This window comes from Kwoniella pini, chromosome 8 (assembly GCF_000512605.2).
Source record: "Kwoniella pini CBS 10737 chromosome 8, complete sequence".
In the NCBI taxonomy this organism is placed as follows: domain Eukaryota; kingdom Fungi; phylum Basidiomycota; class Tremellomycetes; order Tremellales; family Cryptococcaceae; genus Kwoniella; species Kwoniella pini.
The window spans coordinates 570,863-596,118 of record NC_091723.1 but is presented as its reverse complement, the minus strand read 5'-3'; the positions used below and the strand labels follow the sequence as shown (position 1 = coordinate 596,118).

The 25,256-nt window shown below is 39.3% G+C and overlaps 9 protein-coding genes across 9 annotated transcripts; 4 read left to right on the top strand and 5 right to left on the bottom strand.

Annotated features, from left to right (window-relative positions):
* Window positions 1-132: 132 nt before the first annotated feature.
* I206_105968 (uncharacterized protein) lies at window positions 133-3,058 on the bottom strand (the record flags this gene model as incomplete). Its single annotated transcript, XM_019156521.1, has 6 exons — window positions 133-1,208; window positions 1,264-1,560; window positions 1,624-1,783; window positions 1,840-1,938; window positions 1,997-2,012; window positions 2,088-3,058. The coding sequence occupies 6 exons, from the start codon at window positions 3,056-3,058 to the stop codon at window positions 133-135; spliced, it is 2,619 nt and encodes an 872-aa protein (XP_019010323.1).
* Window positions 3,059-4,113: 1,055 nt separating this feature from the next.
* Window positions 4,114-5,609, bottom strand: I206_105967 (uncharacterized protein; the record flags this gene model as incomplete). Its single annotated transcript, XM_019156520.1, has 7 exons — window positions 4,114-4,428; window positions 4,505-4,617; window positions 4,703-4,925; window positions 5,009-5,072; window positions 5,140-5,161; window positions 5,226-5,291; window positions 5,504-5,609. The coding sequence occupies 7 exons, from the start codon at window positions 5,607-5,609 to the stop codon at window positions 4,114-4,116; spliced, it is 909 nt and encodes a 302-aa protein (XP_019010322.1).
* Window positions 5,610-6,672: 1,063 nt separating this feature from the next.
* I206_105966 (uncharacterized protein) lies at window positions 6,673-8,738 on the top strand (the record flags this gene model as incomplete). The annotated part of the gene is made up of 13 exons (XM_019156519.1): window positions 6,673-6,826; window positions 6,980-7,038; window positions 7,107-7,143; window positions 7,221-7,254; window positions 7,308-7,362; window positions 7,430-7,549; window positions 7,608-7,776; window positions 7,832-7,908; window positions 7,982-8,025; window positions 8,093-8,173; window positions 8,241-8,291; window positions 8,355-8,431; window positions 8,491-8,738. The coding sequence occupies 13 exons, from the start codon at window positions 6,673-6,675 to the stop codon at window positions 8,736-8,738; spliced, it is 1,206 nt and encodes a 401-aa protein (XP_019010321.1).
* Window positions 8,739-10,094: 1,356 nt separating this feature from the next.
* Window positions 10,095-11,597, top strand: I206_105965 (uncharacterized protein; the record flags this gene model as incomplete). Its single annotated transcript, XM_019156518.1, has 8 exons — window positions 10,095-10,285; window positions 10,348-10,421; window positions 10,484-10,606; window positions 10,667-10,701; window positions 10,769-10,831; window positions 10,897-10,981; window positions 11,053-11,205; window positions 11,263-11,597. 8 exons carry the CDS (start codon window positions 10,095-10,097, stop codon window positions 11,595-11,597), a joined length of 1,059 nt encoding a protein of 352 aa, XP_019010320.1.
* A 176-nt stretch (window positions 11,598-11,773) lies between these two features.
* On the bottom strand, window positions 11,774-14,866 carry I206_105964 (uncharacterized protein; the record flags this gene model as incomplete). Its single annotated transcript, XM_070203218.1, has 10 exons — window positions 11,774-11,870; window positions 11,942-12,291; window positions 12,363-12,863; window positions 12,926-13,259; window positions 13,317-13,422; window positions 13,480-13,594; window positions 13,668-13,914; window positions 14,013-14,288; window positions 14,363-14,724; window positions 14,795-14,866. The coding sequence occupies 10 exons, from the start codon at window positions 14,864-14,866 to the stop codon at window positions 11,774-11,776; spliced, it is 2,460 nt and encodes an 819-aa protein (XP_070059319.1).
* Window positions 14,867-15,148: 282 nt separating this feature from the next.
* On the bottom strand, window positions 15,149-17,683 carry I206_105963 (uncharacterized protein; the record flags this gene model as incomplete). The annotated part of the gene is made up of 8 exons (XM_019156516.1): window positions 15,149-15,496; window positions 15,564-16,040; window positions 16,148-16,499; window positions 16,562-16,732; window positions 16,791-16,864; window positions 16,922-17,025; window positions 17,078-17,169; window positions 17,241-17,683. The coding sequence occupies 8 exons, from the start codon at window positions 17,681-17,683 to the stop codon at window positions 15,149-15,151; spliced, it is 2,061 nt and encodes a 686-aa protein (XP_019010318.1).
* A 339-nt stretch (window positions 17,684-18,022) lies between these two features.
* On the top strand, window positions 18,023-21,232 carry I206_105962 (uncharacterized protein; the record flags this gene model as incomplete). Its single annotated transcript, XM_019156515.1, has 15 exons — window positions 18,023-18,115; window positions 18,173-18,385; window positions 18,449-18,717; window positions 18,787-18,889; window positions 18,953-19,036; window positions 19,090-19,277; window positions 19,338-19,440; window positions 19,507-19,794; window positions 19,851-19,905; window positions 19,980-20,068; window positions 20,120-20,366; window positions 20,435-20,527; window positions 20,594-20,898; window positions 21,005-21,044; window positions 21,123-21,232. 15 exons carry the CDS (start codon window positions 18,023-18,025, stop codon window positions 21,230-21,232), a joined length of 2,280 nt encoding a protein of 759 aa, XP_019010317.1.
* Window positions 21,233-21,521: 289 nt separating this feature from the next.
* Window positions 21,522-22,480, bottom strand: I206_105961 (lactoylglutathione lyase; the record flags this gene model as incomplete). Its single annotated transcript, XM_070203217.1, has 5 exons — window positions 21,522-21,584; window positions 21,798-21,958; window positions 22,038-22,150; window positions 22,225-22,265; window positions 22,370-22,480. The coding sequence occupies 5 exons, from the start codon at window positions 22,478-22,480 to the stop codon at window positions 21,522-21,524; spliced, it is 489 nt and encodes a 162-aa protein (XP_070059318.1).
* Window positions 22,481-23,210: 730 nt separating this feature from the next.
* Window positions 23,211-24,829, top strand: I206_105960 (uncharacterized protein; the record flags this gene model as incomplete). Its single annotated transcript, XM_019156513.1, has 9 exons — window positions 23,211-23,474; window positions 23,534-23,564; window positions 23,618-23,706; window positions 23,793-24,034; window positions 24,102-24,202; window positions 24,272-24,411; window positions 24,478-24,577; window positions 24,643-24,675; window positions 24,744-24,829. 9 exons carry the CDS (start codon window positions 23,211-23,213, stop codon window positions 24,827-24,829), a joined length of 1,086 nt encoding a protein of 361 aa, XP_019010315.1.
* Window positions 24,830-25,256: the final 427 nt, after the last annotated feature.

Genomic DNA, 25,256 nt, shown 5'->3' with positions numbered 1-25,256 from the left:
GGGAGTGGAAAGAGGATTATTCGAGAGAGTAACGGGAGAACAAGAAAATGATTCATGAATCTATCAAAAGTTTTTCGGTACCTATGCGAGGTAATATAGATATCAACAACCTTTTTTGAATATGGACAATATTCAAAGATGATAACTTACCTCACTTGCAGGTGCATCACTTGGACTAACAGTCATGGGAGGAATTTCTTCCCCATCATGACCGTGTCCATCTCCATAATTATGTCCATGATGATTCTCATTATTCAGACTAATTAAATCAACAGAACTTAATTTTCTAATCAAATGACTTATACTTCCAGATTGACTTGGTGCTCTACTTCTTCTTCCACTTTGTGCATTTAAATTATTCCAATGTCCACTTCCGCCTCTTTCTCTTGAATGTCCACTTTCAGTATTGATATTTACATTTTGATCTCCAGAATTTTGTTGATTACCAATTGAAGAAGGCATAGGAGTCATACCTTGACCAAAAGGATTAAATAAGAAACTATTTGGTCTTCTATTATTACCTCCTGACATACTAAATGACATTGAATTTCCAGATTGTCTTCTTGATTGTCTTCCACCACTTGTTCCTGCACTGAAAGGATTACCGAAAGATTCTTCAGATAATGCAGTAGCAGGTGTAATTGGTGATGCATCTCTTGTACGTGGTCTACTAGCTGATAAACCAATTGATGATTTACGTCTTTCAGGTGATACAGTAGCAGCTATTATAGATTGTCGTTTTGCCAAAGGAGATGAAGAAACAAGCGGTGAAAAATTGGCTTTTGGTGAAGTGTCCCTTGATGTACCAACAAACTCGGATGCGGGTATAGGTAATCCACCTTCGATGTTTTGTGTAAGATGCGTATCAGGCATGGGTGAAGCGTACATATTGACTTGTTCGCCGTCTTCCAAGCCATCAACTCGCCAAGTTTCGCCTCCCTCCCCGGATCCTTCTTCATCATAGTATTCCTCATCGTCCATATTCCTCACTTCTGCTCTGAATTCCTCTATCTCTTTCGTTATCGCTTCACGCAGCTCCTCGATGGTCGTTAATGACTCGACTTGTTCCCATTTCGAAAAGATCTCTGGACATGCAGGTTCATCTAGTTCGTCGTGATATGTCGCTAAGTAAGGATGAGATAAAGCTTGTGTGACGTCTATACGTTGAGCAGGGTCGAATGCTAAGAGAAGTGATAATAGATTGAGAGCTGTATTTATAAAATCAGCCTTGAATTTTGGCAGATCGACAGAACGCAGACATACCTTCCGGATCTGCCTCTGGGAAGAGATCAACGAAATCAACTCTTGGCGAGAAAGGTAGAGTCTTGAGATATGTCAATGCCTTGTCACTACTGACTCGAGCCAAAGTCTCCTCATCTGGCGTTCCCAAAACACCCAATATCAAATTCAACTGATCCACATAATCTTTCCCTTTAAATAGGGGTTTACCACCTAACAATTCCGCTAATATACAACCTATTGACCAGACGTCAATAGCTGTAGTGTATCGTTTATTCGATAACATAATTTCCGGAGCTCTATACCATCTCGTTGCGACATCTGAATCAATTATCAGTTCATACATCTGGCATACGATAACGGGACAGTGCCACAACCACTCACATTCCGTCAATTTCGAATCCGCATTCTGATCATCTTCACCAGTTACAGGTTTAAATCCTCTAGCTAGACCAAAATCACAAATTTTTAATTCACAATCCGAATTTACAAGCAAATTTCCAGGTTTCAAATCTCGATGTATCACATTTGCCGTATGTATGTACTGAGGAATAATCAAATCAGCTGGCCACTCATTAATTTTTGTTGAATATAACTCACTTTCATACCACGTAGTAATTGATATAAGAAGTATTGTATATGACTATTACTTAATGCTTGTCCTGATCTCACTATTTGATGAAGATCTGCTTCCATAGGCTGTCAATACGTTAAAATTAGCTACCTTTACCTTGATATATAGTGATAGAAAACTCACCTCCATATATAGATATCTGATTTAAAATCATCACAATTTCGATAATTAGTATTTTTAGCAAAAATTACCAAATCAACTTAAAATTACTTACATTTCATTATATCCTTCCCAGACATTATCTAAATCTATTAATCCTGTTAAATTCTCATGACCTCCAAAATGTCTTAAAAGTGTAATTTCTCTTAATGCTCTTCTTGCTAAAATTATTTTATCAAAAACTCTTGTTATACATTTAACTGCAACTAATTCACCAGAATAACTATCTTGTACATTTATAACTAATCCATATGCACCTTGTCCTAAAGGTCTAATCAATTTCCATCTACAAGGTAAATGAAATAATCTATTTAATGTATGTATAGTTTGATAATCTTTTTCTTTTAATTTTTTTTCACTTAATGGATGATTTTCTTCTTCTTCTTCTTTTTCTTCTTGATTTGAAAATTCATCTTGTTGAATTTTAATTAAATTCATTGAAGATGAAGAAGTATTTTGAGTTAAACCATCTAATCCTCTTTTAGCTGCTGCAGCCATTTTACTTGCTCCTGTTTGTGGAGTTTGATTAACACTGTTATTAACGCTCGTAGTATTATTATAGTAATAATTTATTGGTGTATGTAAAGTACTATTTCCATTAGGATTTGGTAAACCTGATGATAATAATCCTGATACAGATGTTGAAGAAGAAGCTGTTAATCCTTGTTTACTTAATGGATGTTGTTGATTTCCAACTCCAACTTCTTTAGCTGAAAAAGCTGGTCCAAGTGTAAAATTGGAATTTGAACCTGAAGTTGTAGGTGTAATTAAACGTTTACTTGAAGGTCCACTTTCACTGCTATTACTTGTTAAATCTGTATTATTTATATTTCTATTTTCTTTTGAATTGGATCCTGAGCCTGAAGCAACAGACATGATATGTTCTGAAAAGAGAGGTTCAGAAGGTTGTTTATGGAGTGGTATTGAACGTTGTTGAACTGATACTACTGGTGAAGAGTGCACTTGAGAAGGATTGGGTCGAGGAGGTTGAGAACGTGGTAAAAGAGGTGCTGTAGGTGAAGACATCTTGCCGTAGTGAATTCAGCACTCTAGAAGGGGGAAATAGATTGTCGAAATGAGATAAAAGATTGATAAATGGACATTTATCTATCTATAATTCTATTTTATACTTAACTTGTGGATCCGAGATTTGCAGATTTCACAATCTAAGACATCCACCCATCTCACCTAAAACAGCTTATCTATAAGGCTCCAACTGTGTTATCCTGGAGAGATGGAGGTATGGATTATGTGCTGGAGTGAGAAAGGTGTGGTGCTCCGGATGTAACAGAATGCGTGATTAGAAAGGATGTCGTTGTTGTTACGTTCAAGTGTGATCCTAAGAGGTATCGATCCGTCGTGTTGCTATAAAAAGGAAGTAAGCGAGATGTTTTATGCACAGCAAGGATTAGGTGTTAATTTCGTGATTACTGCTGAACAATGCGAATTGACTTGATTTGACTGTTTTATTTGTAAAAAAAAAGGATATGACAAACCGCCGGTGTAAGGGTAACCATTCAATTAGCTTGTCTAGTTTATGCCCGTACCGGTTAAACCGATTTTGTTATGTTTTTGAGGGCCAATTCAGGCAACTAAAGCGTCGATCACTTGATATTTCATGTACTCCGTAAGAACGAAGTCCGAATCTTTCCCATTCAGGGATATCCAACAAGGGGGTTTACGAGATTTCTCAGCTTCTTATAGGTCAAGGAGGCTCCGCTTAGAAAGGGAAGATGTCCTCAAGAGGTGGGGGAAAATGCTTCGCTTTCTTGCATCGGACGTTGTATGCATGTCAAGGTGCAATAAGGGCATAAACTACATATATCATTCAAAAGGAGTTTCATTCTTGACCGAAGAGGGAAGAAAAAGTACAACGGTTCTTGTCTGATCAAGCCGTGAGGGTTTGGGTATATATTCGAAAAAGTGGGGTATTTCGATAACGATATTTTACTAGATTGGAAGACTTCTTCCACCCCAACGCACAGTATCCTTCTTGCTCTGCCGTAGCATCATTCCATGCGTACTCTACCCATTTTGATTATGACGGAATATCTTCCATCGGCATTTAGCTCTGTATAGCCTTAGAATTCATGATCCCAATTAGGATCACCACCAGCTCTTCCACCCGAGTTTGCTGGTTTCGCATTGCCATTTGCCCTGCCATTCGACTTGTTGTTATTCAAACTACTCGATGAACCGTTACTTTGAGCCCAAGCATTATCGTATTCCGCATTGTTTGCCCATTCATGTTGGTTGTTCTTTTTGGTTGGTTTCTTTACTTTCGATGAACGTCTCTTTGATCCGTAATCTTCGCCCCATACAGGTACATCAGTGTCTGTAGCTGCTGCAGGTGGATATCCTGATGTTGAAGCGTTGGATGATCGGCGTGCCGCTCGCTATGATGACCATGAAGGTCAGCGGCTTTCGCCAGATCGATGATGGTAATACAAGGCCACTGAATGCTAGACTCACCTCCCATCTATCACCTGATGAACCAGATTTACCGCGTTTGTAAGATCTTCCATCTCCTACAGTACCTTCAAAGTTAGCGGGATAGTGCCAGTTCCTTTGATTGGGCGCTCGATCTACAATTTCACCAAATTCAGTTCAGCCATACCGCCTTAATTGTCCGCGAATGAAATCGACCACTGAGTGTGAGATATGACTTACCCTCGTTGTAATACTCCTCATCTTCACCTGTCCAAAGTCCTTCATTTCGTCTTCGTTCGATCTCCTCCGGATTAGTAGTAGTAGGATCATAATTGATACCCTCTTCGCCTTCTTCCAACTCTTGATCTCTCAAGGTAGAATGAGCATTTCGCTCGTCGAATCTTTTAGACCATTGACTCTTTTTCAATCGTCTTTCTCGATCAGTATTGTCGACCAATCCGTACTACGTGTCATGTCAGCGCCAGCACATGCGACTTTTTGCGATCTGCTTGTGTCGAATGTCATAAGAGGAACAGAGTGAATTACCTTGATAGCCCACTTAGGTGTACGTGCTCGATTTTGGTTATTTCTGACATTTTGGATGTAGAAACTGAACAATGGGGAAAGTGTAAGTCAGCTCCAATGAATCGCGTAAGTATGAGGAGACATGGACTTACTTGTGGAAATGACATGGGAAGTCTACATGACCCATCAGATCAGTAAGCAGCTTGGGTACAGCTCAGACAAGGTGCGAAAAACTTACAACCACAGATACACAGGAACACGTTGATAAAGAAATCTGTACCTATACCGAAACGCACCGCGACGGCTGAGGTTGCAATCCACCGTCAGTGCCGGTTCTATCATTCAAATAGTACCTCCTCTGAGGTCAGAGCGTCATTGAAATCTATGTTGCCTATACACAGCTTTCTTCACTTTTGCTCCTCTAACCCATAAAAGCATCCTCCTACACCTCGTTTCGTTCAATTCACTAATTCCGTTTTCACGCTTACTAGTAATCTTAAAGACAACAAGACTTACCAATAGGAGGTAGCAGTAGACCTAGCAAGAAGAGTAAGAATTGAAATCCATGATGACGCTTAGGTGCCAAGGAAATCTTCTTTGGTATATGATGATTTAACGACATCTCGTTACTATCTTGAATTTCTCAAATCTGTATACACCTAGATAGCTTCGCGTGGTATTTATGATCAGATCAGATCAATCTGATGTATTCTGAGAGATAGTCAAGATTTTTAAGAATTGACAAGATGAAAAGACTTTGACTGACGAATACGTCAAAAGTCGTTGATGTTGTTTCGGCCCGGTAGTGACCAAAATGTCCCGAACAAAGGTAGGTTGGTAAGTTTCACCTTTGTCTATGATAGTCTCTAGAACGCGTGTATATGGGTGATTTACGACTCTAAAGTCTGATATAATCGACAATCAATTTATGCAAATGCAAGTGGTCGACAGAACATATGGTTTTACCCTGTAATCGGCTGTTGTCAACATTGCCTCCTCAATGTTACGGTTATGATGCGCGGCGGCCAGTTAATGTGACATTATCAGCTGTCCGCCACTTCCCAGTTATCTCATCCGTATACACACGTCATGATTAATCACCATGTGCAAGATAACGCGGTGCGGGTTCAAGGTCAAGTGGAGGTTGACCACTGATTCTATTACTCAATCAGATCCAAGTATGCCAAGTATGTTCTGTGTAGAGTAGTCTATTCTTGCGCTTCTCGCTTCCCCCTCTAGAAATCTTGATGGAGTTTATACGTACTCTGATTCATAGACGGATAACCCCAGCTTGGCTCGGAAATATCTGTGGTCTCATGACCATGCTGTTCAGTAAGATCTATGATACGAAAAATTCACACCCATTCTGCATCTCCCATACAAAAGATGAGATAGGTATTGAGACGCTCAATCTGACATTCTTTTATCGTCCAAGAGAGGCAAGTTCATCGAAAAGAAACCAATTCATGTGCAAGATGCCTTTCCTTGATGCTTAGTGATTGGCACGACGTCATCGTCTCACCTCGTTTGTCTTGTGTGATATAAAGGAAAATATCCCCGAACGACCGAGCGTCATAAAAAAATAGGGATCAGAATCTCAAGACTCACTCTTAGGTCCTTTGATCCACTTTACTCTAAAAACGAACAAAGCCAAAGCAAAGTGACTTTGGGCAATTTATGTTCAAATGCCTCATCAACGTAATCTCTTCGAAAAACAAGAATCTCATGAACATTCACCATTGACATATACCGGAGAACCTTTCGATATGGATGCGAACCAGCTTAAGCAAAACCGTCATGCTTTACCTAATAGGTTGGAAAAGGTGTACATGGCTACTGGTGGGTTTCTTCTTATTGACATTAAATAGCTTTGTCACCTAGTATTCAGCGTTTTGGTAGTCAAGGAGGTGGAACAAAAATGACTTTCGATGAAAAAATCACCCTGTCGCAACGGACTATAATTGAGATTGACTGACTCTGGATACCGCACAGCTGCTTTTGAAGCGGTTGTCATCACCGGTATAGCGTTTGCAGTATTCGGCTTGGTACAGGTGAGTTTATCTCCATGATAGTTTTATGCATGCCACTATACGATACTGAGGCTTTCTCTATGACGCAGGCTAATATTCAAGCTCAAAACGCAAAAGTCCGAACGGGTAAGTGTACAACTAATTGTACATGTCAGAAGAATATAAGAAATGAAGAGCTATACACTGAATACTGACTTCTAAAGTACCGGTATATCTTGCGGTTTTCATTATGGCTCAGTAGGTAAATTCACCTTGACTCCCTAGATACCCAAGCCTGATGTAATCTGCAGGATATTTTCCGTTCTTTACATCTTCGACGGCTTGAGAGCAAGAAATATAGTTCAAGTCAGTAAGACATTCTTTTTTGGGTTGCTTTGTCAGTGACTAATAAAATATGATATATCCCTAATAGCTTATAATGCACCTTTTCTTCAACTTGTGCATGTTAGTCTACTCTATCCTCCAAATTCCCCAAACAAAAGATGCTTTGAGCGATGAAAACGGTGTACCGGGAGCATGCGGCAATTTCGAAGTAAGTTGAATTTTTCTTCACACAACATCTGGACGGGAATGCCAATAATTTGTGTTAGAACTGCACTGGTCCAGATTCACTATTCAACCTATTACAGAGATTGATGATCGTACCACCTATCATCTTCGGTCTATGCACGATCATGTTCTGTGTGTTGATCAGATATGTGCATGCTCAATTCGGCTGGGCAGTATTTCACTTGGTTGGAGCTTCGCCAGAACTGAGAAGTAAGTGCGGCAAACTAAATTTAACATGTTTTCTGACAACCTCTATCACTTTTAGAAGCACACACCCGTTATCAAACTATGATCAGTCTGTTGAAGATGTTACTATTCTTCGCTTTGGCCTTCTGTACTGCGGTGAGTCATGATTCGCTGAGACGACAAGTTTCCGTACTTTAACAAGCTGACAGGATCAAATCGGTTGGTGTAGATGCTCATTCTGGCTTCAGCATGGAGCGCTAAGAAGGCTGAGTTGTACGTATATGAATCTCTTCTACATCTGTCAACGTCAACGCTGAGAGGCATTTACACCAATTTGAAGCATCATCACCATCATTGCTTTCCCCTTGGTCATTTTCTTCATGCTAGGATGTGGATGGGCACTCAGGAAAGAAAATAAACCGTGAGTGACATCGCTCTCCGCTGAAAGCCATTGTTACTTACTTGCGAGCTGATTCTCGTGCAAACAGGATCATGTACGTCTGTCTCGTACTAGAAGTCGCTGGGATCGCCTACTTCGTGTAAGCTGAGCAAGAAAATCGCACACTGTATGGAAAATCAGCTAAGATCTCGATTTACTGTAGCTATAAGCTTGCTACTTTATGGCTCCCTCGTACGGAAGGGCTATATAGCAATACAAAAATTACAATGGCTATTTTTTGTGAGCAATCCGGCAGGCTCTTCATTTCAAATACTAAGCTGATCGTACTGGTCCCATAGCGATCTTTTCAATCATAATTCTCTTATCGACTTTCTTACTCTCTCTACTTTGTATTGGTGATTTCGGGAAAGGATTGATTGACGCTCATCGAAATCCCGAAAATCGTACAAGTTTATGGAGCTTACCTGCTAATGCAAGGTTTGAGAAGAAATTAGAAGTTGCTGAGAAGTCTGGGAATGTAGAAGCTGGTCATTCGCCAATGTTAGGTGAAACTGAGGGAAGGCAAGAGAGGTTGGTGATTGATTAAGGGAAATACTGTTTGACTCAGATTTACGTTTCAGTGAACTGTATTTTTGATCAAGGGTAGGAAGGAGATGATAGATGAGGGCTTTGCTCTTTAGCCGAGTGTCACTTTAACGCAAATTTGTTCACAAGCTTAATCGAAATATATAAATACTTTCCGGTTTGTATTCATAATATGTTACGTATCTTACCACAAGTAAACTGCTCTTGAACACACATTGAAACCAGAGTATTGTCCCACATATATCATTTACAAGCGTATATCGATCTCTCGGAGATGACTTCTAATCGGTATTCGTACTGTCCATTCAATGATAATCCCCTTCTTCCCAATCATCAAACCCATTCAAATCAGCATTTCTAATTAAATCCCAATCACCTTGAACCATACATTTTTTTCTTAGTTTCGTCCTAGTCATCTCATCATCATTTTATGAAAATTGGAATTCGTCCAAGGATATGGTAATGATCTTCCAAAATCTTCTATATTCTCTCAATTATGTGTAGTAGAATCAAGCGATATGACCAGTGGATGATATTTGTTTGAAGAAGATTTGATACGACTTGAATGATGTGACACTGATACGATAGGTATATTAATTGAACCTAGAGGATAAGGATGTGATATTTTCAATTTATCTTTTTTGGTTTTTTTGATGCTTTGTCGAGATGAGGAATTGAAAATGGAGATTATAATTCCCATTCAGCCTTAAATAGGCAAGATCGTGTATAGATCGCTATCAATTGATCGTGTTTAGATCCGCATTGATATCGATGATACGCTTTTTGAGTATTCTTTAAATGAAATGTATGGTTGATAAGAGTAAAACACCATGCCATCTTTTGAAATTGTCGCTTCGTTCAGTCGATATCTTCCCTTACTTCTATTTGGCGCTTCGAAATGAGTTTGTTATCGTCAAAGCGACTGAAAGTACCCTTTGGATGTCATTTGACCCTTAAATCATGTATCAATGATGACCTAACAAGGCGTTGAAACATCATGTTCATTGTATATCTTAAATACTCTTGATATCGCTTATTTCATCAGAAGGAACAGTGTAAGAGTAACAGAGTAGATGGGCATGAATGAATATCACCAAATTTCATACAATATTACCTGATGCCTAGATTGTAATTAGCTTGTAAATGCTTCATTACATCTTTCAACATTAATCCAAAAAAGGCAGTCGCGAATCATTGCGTCATACCACGTGAACCGGTTTGTTTTCGGCAGATATCTATTTACATTGCCAAGCTTTTAGTTCCCAATAACAAAGAATAACGAAAATATATCTACTTTTAGTGTGTATCGGTGAGATTGGTATACATATATATATATGATTGTTAGTTCACGATAAACATGCTCCGGACAATCATAATTGCTTCAGCTACATTGATGACGACAACAGAAATTATGGCTCAAGCTCAATCTACACCAAAAGTTTTAGTTTATACGGCGACAGCAGGCTATAGACATGATTCAATACCTACAGCTATACAAGTATTAGGTGATAATGCTCAGCAATATGGCGTAGAGTTTACTTTCTCAGAGTAAGTCTTTGAATCTAAACCATAAAATGAAAAGGTGATTTCTAAATTGATTCCTTGAACAGAGATAAAAGTCTATTTACAAATGAATCTTTATCGACATTTGATGGAGTTATGTTCGTATCGAATTCCGATGAAGGTCAGTCCATTCCATTTCGATCCAAAGGATAGAATAGATTTAATAGACAGACTTTCTATTAGTACTCGATGAATCAGGTCAAGCTGCTTTACAAACTTTCTTTCAATCAGGAGGTGTATATACTGGTGTTCATTCAGCTTCAGCATGTTTATTTAACGATGAAAATTATCAACAAGCTGTAGGAGGTAAGTTAGATTACTTGACTCTTTGATATGATAAGCTTATGATCCGGATAATTTCTTCAGCATTATTTGACTATCATCCACCTATACAAGACGCTGTAGGTCATCTCCTTCCCTACAAGCCGCTTATAAGTTAGTTTTACTCACTAATATAAAATTGGATAGACATTCACAAGGATAAATAATACTCATCCTGCTACTGCCAATGTTCCTGATAGATGGTCATTTGTGAGTGTTATCTTACAGGAATATGTTCACCGGTACCATACGACAATTGACATATACCAAAATAGCAAGAAGAAGTATATTATTTCCGATCAAATCCAAGAGATAACGGTGCAGTTGTACTTCTTTCCGTTGATGAGACTAGTTATGTCAGTAAGTATAACCTATCTCTCGAGAGTAAAAAAGAGGCAATTAACCTCTTCCGATTAATTTCTGTTCTGTAGATAACGGAACATCAAGTGGAAATTATCCATCAATGGGTGATCCCCATCCTATAGCATGGTATATTGATTCACCTTTATCATCTCAACCTTTATCTCAAGGTATTTCAAAACCTGGTAGATCTTTTTATACATCTTTAGGTCATTTAAATTCAAGTAAGTTAATCTAACTTTATACAAGTTGAGAGCAAAAGTTGATAAATCTATATGTAGCTTGGCAAGATGAAACTTTCATAAATCATGTCATGTCAGGACTTAAATGGGCATTAGATGGAGCTTCTACAAAGGCTTATGGAATTGGTTTAGTAGGGAATGGAAATAATAATGAAACTTCATCTAGCAATCAAACTTCCGCTTCAGCTTCAACAAGTGGTAGTGGGTCAAATACATCTGGTGCATCCGCGACTGTATCTGCATCTGCATCTACTTCGTCGGGTACAGGTACAGGTGGAACATCTGGAGCACAAACAAATACGCATTTACCAGGAAATGCAGCTTTCATCGGAGCTGGAATACTAGGACTCGTCGGAGTGAGCTTATTAATATAGGTAAATTGATGGACGGTCGTACTCGTTTTAAATTGTTGATGTAATCATATCGCAAAGATGGAATTTGGCTCGTACATCAAAGCAAAATGCATACAGAGTATAAGGTACAAATACACGAAAAGCCAAATTTCAAATATCGCTTTTGATTTGATAAGGAACCCCCTTGAAATAGTTACCTAATGTTTCAATTTCTTTTGTTTATCAATTGCAGCTCTTAGTCTAATTTGTTTATCTCTTAAAGAAGCTTTCTTTTTCTGCATAACTTTATTAGAACTATGAAAATTATTTATTAGTAAAACCAGATCAATTAAATATTATTTTTTTAGATAAAACCAAAAACTTACTGAACAGCCATCATTAAAGGTTTATTTCTAGCTTTTTCTCTATTTGTACTACTTGAAGGAGTACCTTTTTGTTTTTTACCTTTTAAACTACCGAATTTTTCTCTACCTTCTCTACCTTTTTGTACTAATTCCATTTTTTCTTCCCAAGTAGATTTTAATTTTTTTCTTGGTCCTAAAATTTCATTTTCAGTTAAAAATCTTTCTGATTCATCTCCATCTATATGTCTTTTTGAAGCTTCTAATGCTGCTAATTTTCTTTTAGCTCCTGAACCTCCACCTGATTCTGCTAATTCTTTTGCTGCTTTTAAACGTAATTCATTTAATAAAGCGAAATCTGCTGGTGTTAAAATCTATCAAATAAAAAATCAAATCATGTCAGCTTTTTTTAATCATTTGATTTATTGTATTACTAATGATTCACCTTTTGCTGAGCAAGTAAAGATAATTTTTTAGTATCTTGAGATATAGCAGTTGTAGCTACTGATACCACTGATTTACCATCATCCATCTCTTCATCCTCATTCTCATCTTCTTCTTCATCGTTACTATCTTCTTCATCATCTTTACCAAGTCTTTTATTTTTCTGTTTAGATTTTCTAAGTTTTCTCTTTTCTTCTCTATCACGTTTACGATCTTGTTCATCATCTGAATCTGAAATATCCAAATCTTCATCTCCTGAAGAAACATCTTCCCATCCTTCTGATTCAGATCCAGTATCACTATCAACATCCCAATTCTCCCATCCTTTTCCATCTTCATCTTCGTTTTCTTCACCCATATTTACATCTCCATCTTCTTCTTTTCTCAATGATGCGAAATGTTCTTCCAATAATTCTAATCCTTCTATACCATCTGCAGCATCTTTAGAATGTCCATAGGCCAATACTTGATTACCGATAAGACCCATTGAAGCTGCTTTACCCTATACCAAGTCGCATAATTAGCTGACGCTCATCTAGAGGGTTCGAAGAGAGTGGTACTCACTCGTTCTCTCCTTTTGAGCATACCAGGATTGACTTCTCTGAATAGTTGTAAGAGACCCCTAGAAGCAGTAACCACTCCCTTATCTTTACTCTTCCTATAATCAATCAGATCACTCAATAGATCTTCCTCCATACACCAAGGCTGTCGTCTACAAACTTCTCGAATAGCATTCAAACCAGCTGCTATGACTTCAGCTCCAACACCGGGATGGACGAATTCTTGAGCCAATTTTCGGATTACAGGTGTAAGTACGTCTGGAGGGGTAAGTTCATGTACTGATTGAGCTAGAGAAACGAGGATAAGGGTAACTTGAAGTTGATGGTATGTCAAGTATCTATGAGAGGAGTATCAGCTTGTAGGAGATTTTAGGAAATGTGGTCAGCTGACTTACTTGATGATGTAACTGTAGAAACCGAGAACGCAAAGTTTGTGAACGCCCATGACTCGAGAGAGAAGCTGCATAATCAAGATTTTATGATCAAGCGAATATATTTTATCTGTAATACGTGAGTTTAGTTTTACAAATATCCTTGTGATGCGTCATTCCAACATACCGTGTTTATGCAGATTGTCGTATAATTTCTCTCCGAAAGTTTGAGGATCATGTAATAATTCCAAAGCAGGGAAATTAGGCGTAGCTCCTAGACCGGCTGCATGTTTTGCCCTTTTCTACAATCAACAATTTTCGACCAGTCAGCTTCTGTCTTCAGCTAAAAAATCGGTCTAGATCAATGAGGCTAACCTTGTTTGTCTCTCTTTTCATCTGAGCCAACATCCTATCCTTCTTTCTACCACTCTTCCCAACTTCCATACGATGTTCCATCTTTTTAACTCCCCTTCTGGCATTTCTAATTTCTTCTTCATCCGAATCAGTCTCATTCTCATCTTCGTTATCCGACCCAAGGAAGAAATGCAATGCAGCAGATTGAACTTTTGTATTTGGGTGGAATGCTGCAAGAGCTACGATGGATACAGTTTTCGCATCGTTCCTAAAACAAAGTAAAATTGTCATGAGCGGGAAATCGACAAGATCAAAGATTTTGTACAATATGCTTTGTAAATTGATTTTCAAATATTATCGACTTACCAAACTCCCTTTTTCCATAATTCTTTTACCATCATTACTGCCCACATAGCTTCTCCACCTTTTTCCTTATTTTTTCCTTTTCCTTTATCACCAATTACTTGAGCATTCATTCCACTTTCAACCATACCAAATAATAAACTTTGTACAACTCTATTTAAACGATGATTTTTTGTCTTTTGATTAGAAGTTTTAATATCTGTTAATATAGTATGTCTAATCATTCCTCTTAAAGCAGATGGAACTTGAGGTAAAAGAGGTAAAAGAATTTGTAATAACCTAATTGAATTGAATATCTTTTTAATTTTGACGATATTTTATTTTTTTATATTAAAAAGGATAGATATACTTACTCGATAGAATCAATAATTTCCTTATTTCTTAACATAACAAGATTTTTAACTACAGTTCTTCTTAAATCACCTTTAACAGTTTGTCCATTACCAATATTTTGACCACCATTTTCAGAATTACCTAATAATAATTCTTTAAATTGAATAGGTAATTCTTTAGTTTCAATTGGATAACATTGTGAAACTTGTGAAATAAATGTAATTAAATCTTGAAATAATTCATTTGATTTATCAACATTTGATGAATTTGTTGTTACATTTGAATTAGAAGATGAAATTGAAGAAACTTGTTGTAATTTTAATAATGATAAATAATGATTATATTGAGTTAAAAATTCTTCTTTATATCCTTCTGGATCACGCTATAATTGAAAAAAAATTCCAAAAAGAATTAGCAAAAGATTGATGACATGAATTAGGAAATCAATTCACCTTGATCAAATTTTGAAGTTGAGGTAAGTTCGAAGTGAGGAGTATACCTCTTGATGCTCTTGATTTTGGCATTTTGAGCAATCCTTTCTTGCTCTTATATGCTCAGTATTTATCAAAACCAAATAGTAATGTAATTTCAAAATTGTCAAAATACCTCTCCCAAGTTACCCGGACATCTGATACTTGGAAAATTTCAATTATGCTGGGCGGAGATCGCCGATTGATAACCGGTAAACAAAGCCCTTTAACTGCATCAAACAATTGCAAGTGCATCAATGCATCAAGTCCAGTCAAGTCCTACAACAGCGTTCATGTCGACATATAACAGCCATATTGTGACACATAATTACCCTTCTACTCCTTATGTGATTCGTGTTGAGCAGTAGGAACTATGTCTCCTTTTTGTACTTTCTCTTCCAATATCCTCGATACACTCTCAGGCTTCACTCCAATCCCCTTGCCAGCTTTATCACCAAAATAATCCCTTGCTACACTTGTGTCAGTCTCAAAGTCTGCCTTCTCTTCAGCTTTCTCTGGCTTTTCTTCCCCCTCGTGAGGCGGTGCGCCATTCGAAGGTGTTGCACCTTTTTTACCTTTCGGCTTTGGTCTATGTGTATCCACAGCAGCAATGGGCAATGGATACCGTTCTTCGTGACATCCATAAGCTCGAGGCGAGATTTTGATCAGAGTATGTAGGGGGATCTGCGTTTCCGTTGAACATTATTTAGTCAAGTAAATAATACACAAAACATCTCAACATATTACTCACTTTGATGTAAGGCAATTCCTCTTGTGTTTTTCCGTGGAAATAAGCATAGAGGCATCTCAAGATAGCTTGATGAGCAATAATCAATATATTCTCCTGTCGCTCCAGCTCCATAATAACAGGTTCCAATCGGACAACAACGTCTCTATACGATTCTCCTCCTCGATATCGGTAATTGAACTTGTCCTCATCTCTGGATTCGTAATCTTCCGGATATTTCTCCTCGATCTCCTCATAAGTCATCCCATCACATACACCTGCATCAAGCTCATCAAGGGATTTCCAAGTTTTCTTTTCGAATGGTAAATAGCTCCCTGTCTGTTGAGTACGTTGTAGTGTTGATGTCCAAACTTCGAGCGGTCCATCACCGATATTATCCCTTACTAAAGCAGGTAACGCCTTGGCATATTCGAATCCTCTTGGCGATAGATCTGAATCTCCTCCGATTTTACCTTCCACATTGTACATGGATTCTCCGTGCTGAAGATGGTGTGTATCAGCCGATAGTCGAGCAAGCCTTGATGTAGACGCGACAGTGATAGGAGAGACAGGATTGGCGCCGATACGAAGAAGAACAGTAGACTCACTCGAGACAGGTATATACTCCTAGGCTTTAGGTGCAGATTCATTAAATAAAACGCTACTCTGGATTGCAGATAACTTTGGATCCGGTTGATGGTGACACGTTGACCCACATTGAGGATCCGACAATATGAAATATCAGGTTCCGTTATAGTCTGATAAACAGATTCGTACTGTTCGATACGCTTTCTAAAATCTCTCTCTGCATCTTCCCTTGACATCCCAGCATAATCGGGATCACCAGATGAAGCTTTCAAGGCGACATTGGCGGCTATGACGACCGGATCATCGCAAAACGATTCGAGGAACATCAATTGGAGATTCGGTTCTTGCGCAACCCTGTGTCGTATCCATTCTCTACAGCAAAGGACCGAGATTAGCCGGCATTGTTTTATAACGATCGATAATGAGATACTCACCGCCTATCCCTTGTACTATTTGTAGCATCCATAATACCGACATTACCTTCCTTCTTCAACCATGAAATCAACGATTCGAGCGACTCATTGGCCAGCTGTTCTCTTATTCTGCTAGCTTCGGCATTGGAGTGAGAGAAGTATGTGGCTGAATGATCGACTTTGCCTCCGCCTCTGTGCGTACATCCAGTTCTGTCAGAAACCCTACTACGAGATAGGTAGGATGACTCACGTTTGCATGGCTGCTCGAGCTTTTGATCTTCTCAGTTGACCAACATTGAACACATCCACATTGTATTCCAGCCACTACACGTCATTGTGAGCTTGGGGCAAAGCAGCAACTGATATCTTATGTGATCTTACTCTTAAATATCTCATTAGCTTGTTACTGAGATACGATTTTCCACGAGCAGGTAATCCAACCATCGCTACGACAATCCTCGCTTCGGAATAATCAGGTTTCTCGACTGCGCAGGTATATAAGCTCGATGCAAGAACGGTGCGCTATACAGAGCTTACCAACTGTTCCTATTCCAGATACAGAAGGAGCCCTCGAAGGAGCTTTGGAGGTTTGTCTCAAAATTTTCGTACTTTCATCAAGCGTTCTCAACCTGTCGAATACATGATTTGATCAGTATGTGATGATTAAATAGTTCATCCTCAAGAGATAAGGGAGACATACAAATCAGTTTGCGCACCAAAATGAGGTGTTCCAGGAACACTCTTATTACCATCATGACTAGGTAGTCTTTCTAAACCTCCAGGAGCTTGTGCTCCTCCAGGTATACCGAATAATTTTGGTGAAGAAGCACCACTAGCACCAGGTGTTACAGCAGGGGAATTTACTTGTGACATTGGAGCAGGAGCAGAACGTATCATATCAAGTTTGGAGACTGCATTTGCTAGTACTTCTGGATCGACATGACTTGGTCCAGCACTTTGATCTTGCGATGATTGTTCAGGTTGAGAAGGTGGAGTTATACCTGTCATTGGTAATGGTTTTGTTCGAGGTGATCTAGCTGAAGATGCTGATAGTGTAGGTGATTTGGTGGTGGTCGATGGATTAGATGGCGCTAATTGTGGAGATTTCCCCTTGTTCGGGGGAGGAGGTGGGGGCATTGACATTGTATCGATAGCTCGAGAGGCACAATATGTCGAGTATCTCGTTAAGATTGGTGAGCTTCCAGTTGACTTGAAAGACCGGTGATGAATACCGGGTACAAAGTAAGGTTACTCTACAAAGTGATAACCAAAAGAGGCTAATAACGTTACTCCCTTTTTAATTGAATTGACACGTGTAATAGCTTATTAGTAGTCGCCACCAGTTGACTGGATTCTACGACATGACAGAGTGCGGAGTCCCCAGTCAGTCGATCAACCTTGTCAACAATCAATGGGGTGTTATAAACTTGAGATTATACTTCAACATGTTTTATAGCGCACAAGCAGCAAAACCTTCACCCAATGACATCGTATTATGGTGATAGACCCAGAGATATCCCAACTTGGGAGTCACTAGAAGCGCCTGATGAAGATGACCTGGTAGACACCTCCGAGGTCAGCTTAACATTTCCTCATTGTAGACAAATCTTCTAAACTGATTCAGTGATATAGTACGCCTATGCATCTCGGGATCACATTTTGTTCTGCATCGATGCTTCTCGATCCATGCAAACCCCTTTTCCAGACACTACCAATGAAGAAGATGTCCTTGTGAGAGGTAAAAGCGCTTTACATCAGGCATTGGAAGCTGTTGTCAAGATCCAGCGTAGTAAAGTTATAACTGGTCCAGCGGATAGTGTTGGTGTATTACTGTGGGATATAGATGTAATTGCTTCTTCCAGACCTCTTCGCTTCGCTCAAGCTAACTTGCCCCTGAACCTCGTATAGCCAGGAAACACCCCTTCATCCTCTCAAGCATCCTATAAACCCGGTACACAAGTCTACCAAAATCTTCGAACCATAAGTGCAGAGGAAATCAAAAGAATAGTCAAACTTTTAGAGAAAGCTAAAGATCAATACGATGCTCAAAATGAGGACGATGGTCACAAGACTGTTCAACCTGAAATCTTGGGCTTGACCTTTCCACCATGTGATAAGGAAGAAGAATTGAATATCGCGGATGTATTGGTTACATGTAATTTCCTTTTCAGAGACGCGTGAGTTAGCCTTCTTTCCTTGATACGTTGCGGAGTAACGAGAAGCTGATTATCTTGGGTCGAATCTAGAGGTACCAATCTAGCTGGAAACAAACGGGTATTCCTGGTCACAGATAGCGATTATCCTCCGGGGAGTAAGATGAATAGAGAACCAGCTAGGACGGTGTACGGTGTGAGCTTGTCTGGCATGTATATCAAAGAGACTTCAAGCTGAAATTTTCATCATACTCTCCAGGATCTGTCATCGTATGGGATATCGATAAATACGTTCTTTGTAGATCGTCCAGATTACAAATTCAACCCAACTCTATACTGGAATGTGAGTCGTTCGAAATCACGCCTCTTACAGGCAGTATACTGATTGAATCGTAGGATATACTCCAACGAGAGCCGGATGAGAATGTACCAGAGACCGATGCTGAGCCGGATATCGATGGTCTAGCGGAACTAGCCGAAGTCATGAACGATTTGGTGATAAGACATGCACCAAAACGGGTTCAATTCAGTATACCGCTGAAATTCGGTGGTAAAGATGGGACAATCGAAATTGGTGTAAGCGGGTGAGCGATGATCAAGTATCGAGTGCGTGGAGTCTATACAGACTGACCTCGTCCTGCTAGATATGCCATGCTCTCCTCCCAAGGTAAAGGGCAACCTAAATTAGTCAGAATGAGGGGTCAAACTGTCGAGGAAGTTTTGGTCAAATCTGAATACACATCAGCTGTAAGCTTTGATCTCACCGGGGACATGCTCATTAAGTATCTTTAACCTTATATATCTGTATCATAGGAAACTGGGGCGGTTCTGAAGGACACTGAGATTGGACAAGCATTCAAGTTTGGAAATGAAGCAACTGTGAAAAACGTGATCGAGCCAAATTGGTGGGAAAGCGATGACGCCCAGGCGCAACAAAAAGAAGTTGCCGATGAAGCTTTACGGCTTGAAGATGGAAAAGCAGACAATTTCATCGAAGAGGATGAGGAAGAGGAAGAAGTGGCAGAAGCTAATGGCTTGACAGAAAAGATGAAGGTTCAAATCAAGCCGGATGAAAAGCCCAAAGTAGTGGCTAGAACTAGAGTGAGTTGCTATTGACAATATGACCTTTGAGTATGGGCTGATGAGTCCCTCCATAGTTACAATTCACTAGTGATGAGATATTGGAATTCAAGTCGATGGGTATACAACCTCGTTAGTCGTCGACCGAGTCGCTGGATACTACAAGCGTTGAGCTGATCGAATGTTACTTGTTCATACTCCGGTAGAAATCAAAATCATCGGATTTCAGTCTCCCGAGCACCTGGCATTCGAAGAGAACCTCAAACATTCGTATTTCATCTATCCGAACGAGACCGTACGCGAATTTCTCCTATTTACAATAATTCATGCTGACAAGAGTGAACAGGACTACACAGGATCCACGCGAACTTTCGCTGCCTTGCTTAAATCATGTGTCAAGCTCGATAAGCATGCTTTAGCTATCTGTAGATTCCGGACCAACACTCAACCGGAATTTTGCGTTCTTATACCGCAGGAAGAAACTTTTACGAAAGATGGTGGACAAGATCAACCTCCTGGATTTCATGTGATTGTTCTGCCATATAGAGATGATATCAGACAACCACCTAAAAACATGACGGACAATCTGCTCGGTTTGTTTACAGAGTCATCTCATAGTCCGTCATATTGCTAAACGCTGATATGATATTAATCGGTATAGCAACGGATCGCCAAGCGCAATTGATGTCTAATATTGTGAAAAGGTTGAGAATAAAAGCTGGACATTATAGATCAGAAGCATACCCCAATCCATGTAAGCAATGTGTGGCAATATCTGGTTTCCCAATATATCTGCATGCTAATTGCTGTTCGTGAATAGCTTTAGCATATCATTACGCTCAATTGCAATCTTTAGCATTCGAAGAAGATTTTGATCCCGCCTCATCTCAAGCTCAAGAATTGGATAAGACGTTCCCCAAATGGTGGGGAATGCATAAAGCCGCCGGAGAATTCATGGCTGAATTCAATCAATCTATTGAAGATGATGAGAGAGCTATTGAATCTCTCAAGGGAGGTACGAAGCGGTCGACCAAGTCCGGGCCTTCGGCTGACACTGCGCTTGAGATGAATGAGGAGGATTTGAAGGATTTAAGAGGATTGTGGAAATTAGGCAAGCTAGATAAGGTGAGTCAAGTGTCCATTTGATTGAATAATACTACAGGAGAAGACCTTTTTAAAGGCCGGGAACCCCTCGATAAGTAATTTATTGCTAAATTAACGATGTTTACAGGTCAAAGTGCAAGATATCAAAGATTACGCAAAGTTCCATGGTAAGTGATTCAAAGATTGCCAGATTGCCTCTTGGTATCCGTTTGATACAATGTAGCTGATATCTGAACGATTTCCAGATATATCTCTTAGTGGTAAGACCAAGAAAGCTGATATGGTCGAAGTCCTCTCGTGGTACTTTGAAAATGAGAAAGCAGAAGGAAACAGCGTGAAGAAAAGCAAGAAATGATGAAGGAGGTCAGTAATGAAGCCTTGATGGGTCTGGTAAATATGATAAAATGACTACACTGTTGTATGTAAACTCGATAAGCATTAAAGAACCGAATCATGCAATGTATATTGTCAATTGACAAAATAATAATAAAAGAATTTCAAAAATTGTAGGATGATAAAGTTTGACAAGTAGAGATTTCATCAACGAGTGTCGAACTCCACTTATTATGCATGTATATGTTTTTTCTCCCTTCTGACACTACTCAACAAACGTTATCCGTTCTTGGCCTACCTTTCTTATCAAATTATTTTTGTTGAGCTAAAATTTCGATCCAGTATCCATCAGGATCATAGATGAATGCGATGTGCTAAGAATCAGGGCAATTAGCGAAGAACTTGTTTAACGATTTTTCATCTTGAAGCTTTTCTCTAGTCCGTCAAGAATGTTGTCCTTTTGCTTCACCTCAGTCAATTAAACCTTCCCAAGCTCCCCTCAGTTCCACTGATCGACCTCTCCTTACCAACCTCACATCACTGCACTTGTGACTTGACTTGAGATCTTAGAAGAGAAAACAACTTACTCTCATTTTACCATCTTCAGGTCTTTTCTTAAATTTAACACCTAATTCATCAAATCTCTTAACTGCAGCTTCTAAATTATCAACGGTTACAGCAATATGACCAAAACCTCTTCCAGGTTCATCATTACCTGATGCATAACCTTTAAATTCAGGATCAGATTCTATTGAAAAATAAATAAATAAAAATTATTAGCTTTGTATATTTAGATCGTTTTTGAGTAAAAAACAAATTAATCTTACCTGTTCCCCAATTATGACATAATTCTAAAACACCTTCTCTGTTCAACTGGATAGCAGCTTTTTCATCATCTGATGCATTTGCTTTATCTCCAAATCCACCTGGGAAAGCGAGGCTAAAATAAGATGATTAAATAATTTAATTTATATAATGAGGATGTATTGGAGAATACTCAAATGAATCACTCACAAGTAATTGGTGAAATCACCTCCTGGTGATTCTTTGAATTTCTATAAATTGATAATTTCAATCAGCTTCTGTATATTAATTTGAAGTGTATATCCAAATGGAAGGTCCTGTTCGTCTACATTAAATGATCGATCGCTAAACTTACTTGCATACCCAATACGTTTTCATACCAAGGGATTGATACTTTTGGATCCTTAATCCTGAACATGGTATGATTGAACTTGTAAGTAGCGGTGTTCGTAGTTGAAGATGACATTCTGATGATTTGTCTGTTGAACGTTGTTGATAAATTCCTACAAAAAGGTTGTTTAATGTTTGATAACATCTATATATTCATTTCAATATCAAAAGCAAGATGATGCTTGATTTGACTGCTGCTTTATACTTTGATGGATTGGTTTTCCTTGCGATTCTCTCTGGTATCGGTGTATGACGTTTCTTATCATTCGAATTTACGTTGAGATCAAAGTGGAGGTCATTCATACACGTGACATACGTTGGGTCCGGAATGTTCGGAGAAGTTATTTTAGACCGGTTGTCGTCCGGTTGTATGTAGAAGCCGAGCAAAGCAGCACATGTATTCGAATTACAAGAAGTAACTACTCTAGGATGTTCATATGATATTTACTTGGACATGCATCCGAGTTCATCCTTCTCAATTCCTCAAGAAGATCACCAACGAGAGGAGATCGAATATATCAAAACATCGTCAAGGGGACAGAGTATAACGTCGTCGCACAAGCCCTTGCGCACCGTCCTTTGATTATAGATCCCCTGATTTCACCATCAAAAGAAGTATAAAATCAACATTTTACCATCAAAAATGACCAAAAGCAATCATAAAGATGTAAGTCGAATATCTCTTACAGTTGTTGGATTTCATGAATCATATCCCACAAAGCTGGGCAATGTTACCCATTACACGCCTCCATTATTCGTTTCATTCATCCCGAATTCATTTTACCAGGATATCAACCCGGACCATTATGGTCAATTATAGATTACAACAAAGTACTGACATTGATGCCTTTGATGATCAGCTTGAGTCTTCGCCAGAATCCATAGCAAATACGGAAGGTCTTACTATTGGGACAGCTCGGGGTGGACCTGGCTCTTCAGCTCAATTCAAAGAGATCAGAAAAAGTGCTTTAGAAGGCGTTAAAACCCGATCTGAAATCACGAAAGGCAGTGAGAAGCTTACAGGAAGAGTGGGTATCATTACTGGAGTAGGACCTGAAAGCGGGATAGGAGTAAGTTATCCTGTGATATGCGTCAGTCGTGTTTGGGATGAGCTGACATGTCATGACAGACTGCCGCTGCTAAGCTATTTGCAAGAGAAGGTGAGCATCTGACTACATTTGTCAGGAAATGTGTTGATCAGACAATGGAAAAGGTGCAAAGCATCTATATTTGGTAGATTACGATGATTCCGCTTTGCCAAATCTGAAAAAATGGTTAGAAACCACTTATCCATCCACCAAGGTATGTCAACCAATATGCACACTGCTTGGATTCACGTGGATCCGTTAGATACCTGAAAGATTCTTGCTGATTTGTGAAGGGGTTAGGTAACTATTGTGAAAGCAGATGCAGCTTCCGCGGCAGCGATCTCAAAATTAGTATCTCAAGTCATATCAGAGGATGGTCATTTGGATTTCTTCTTCGCGAATGCAGGTATATCTCAAATCCGTCCACGCAATACTAAGATGGATGTCAACAAGGCTATTGGTGATTTGAAATCATTGGCTAGAAATGTAGAAGAGATAGATGAGAAAGAGTTTGAAGAGGTCATGAGGATTAATGCTTTAGGGTGAGCAGCCTCCTTCATGTCCAATAGCTTGGAGACGATGACAGCTGATTCATGGTTGTCAATTTAGGGTCTTTGTAGCAATAAAATACGCTTCGGAAGCTATGAAAAATGTTTCACCACAGCATGGAAAGGTCGTTCCTGGAGGAAGTATCATTTTGACCGCTTCCAGTGAGTTTACTCTTACATTCTGTTTTACCTTTTGGTCAAAAAATTGTTAGCTGAGGTGGATATATACAGTCGCTGGTCTCAAAGCCAATGCTGGACCAATACCTTACTCAGCATCCAAAGCGGCCGTCGTATCAATGGCTCAGACTTCTGCGTATGATCTGGCTGGGTATAACATCAGGGTCAATGCTCTATGTCCTGGTCTTATCGAGGTATGTTATTCTCTGCTTCGCATTGTATATCTCTGTCAGTCTGGATACGGACTGACACAATGGTAGACCGACATGACCCGAGGAATGTTTACCCTTGCTGAAGCGGCTGGGAAGTCTGATAAAATGGGTGTACTGAATCCTGCACATAGGCAAGGATTAGGTTCTGGTGGGTTCTGCTGATTTTCACCTATTTCGTGCCAAAGTGTACTGATGGTGTTTTTGCATATACAGAGGTCGCACAAGTAGCTCTTTTCTTAGCATCGGGTAAGTCCATGCTCAAGAGCATACAACGGCAATCGAAAGGCTAACTTGTATGCTGTGTTTTCTTGTAGACGATTCCTCATACGTCAACGGTCAAGCTATACCGATAGATGGAGGGTTATCTTCAGGCGTACCTTATGCTAAGATGAAATTGTAGTTCGTAGTTGGTCCGATGGCTAAACGCCTTTCGTAAACGTGATTCTTGTATTGTTTTGTGGGAAAAACATATGTATACAACCTCGAAAATGTATATGCTTAATTTGGTTGATCCTTATGATATCATTTGTGCAGCAGATTTAGCAAATGAAGGATGTTAACTATAGTTGACTTGAGCTTCAGAGCATCTACCGAGTCCCCTAGCCGAGCTGCCAGATGCAATTAGGCTTGTGTGTCTAGTCCACCGCTCTACCTCGATACACAAAGGGGTCGCCAGTCAATGAGATTGATGTATGTATTGATATTTCATCTTAAATTAAGCAGCGGACTGACTACCTCCACCGTTGGACGAGTTTCTCCGGGAACTCCTTTTCCCGATCGCTTCATTCCTTATCAAGCGGGTTATCGGTATAATCAATCCAACTTAA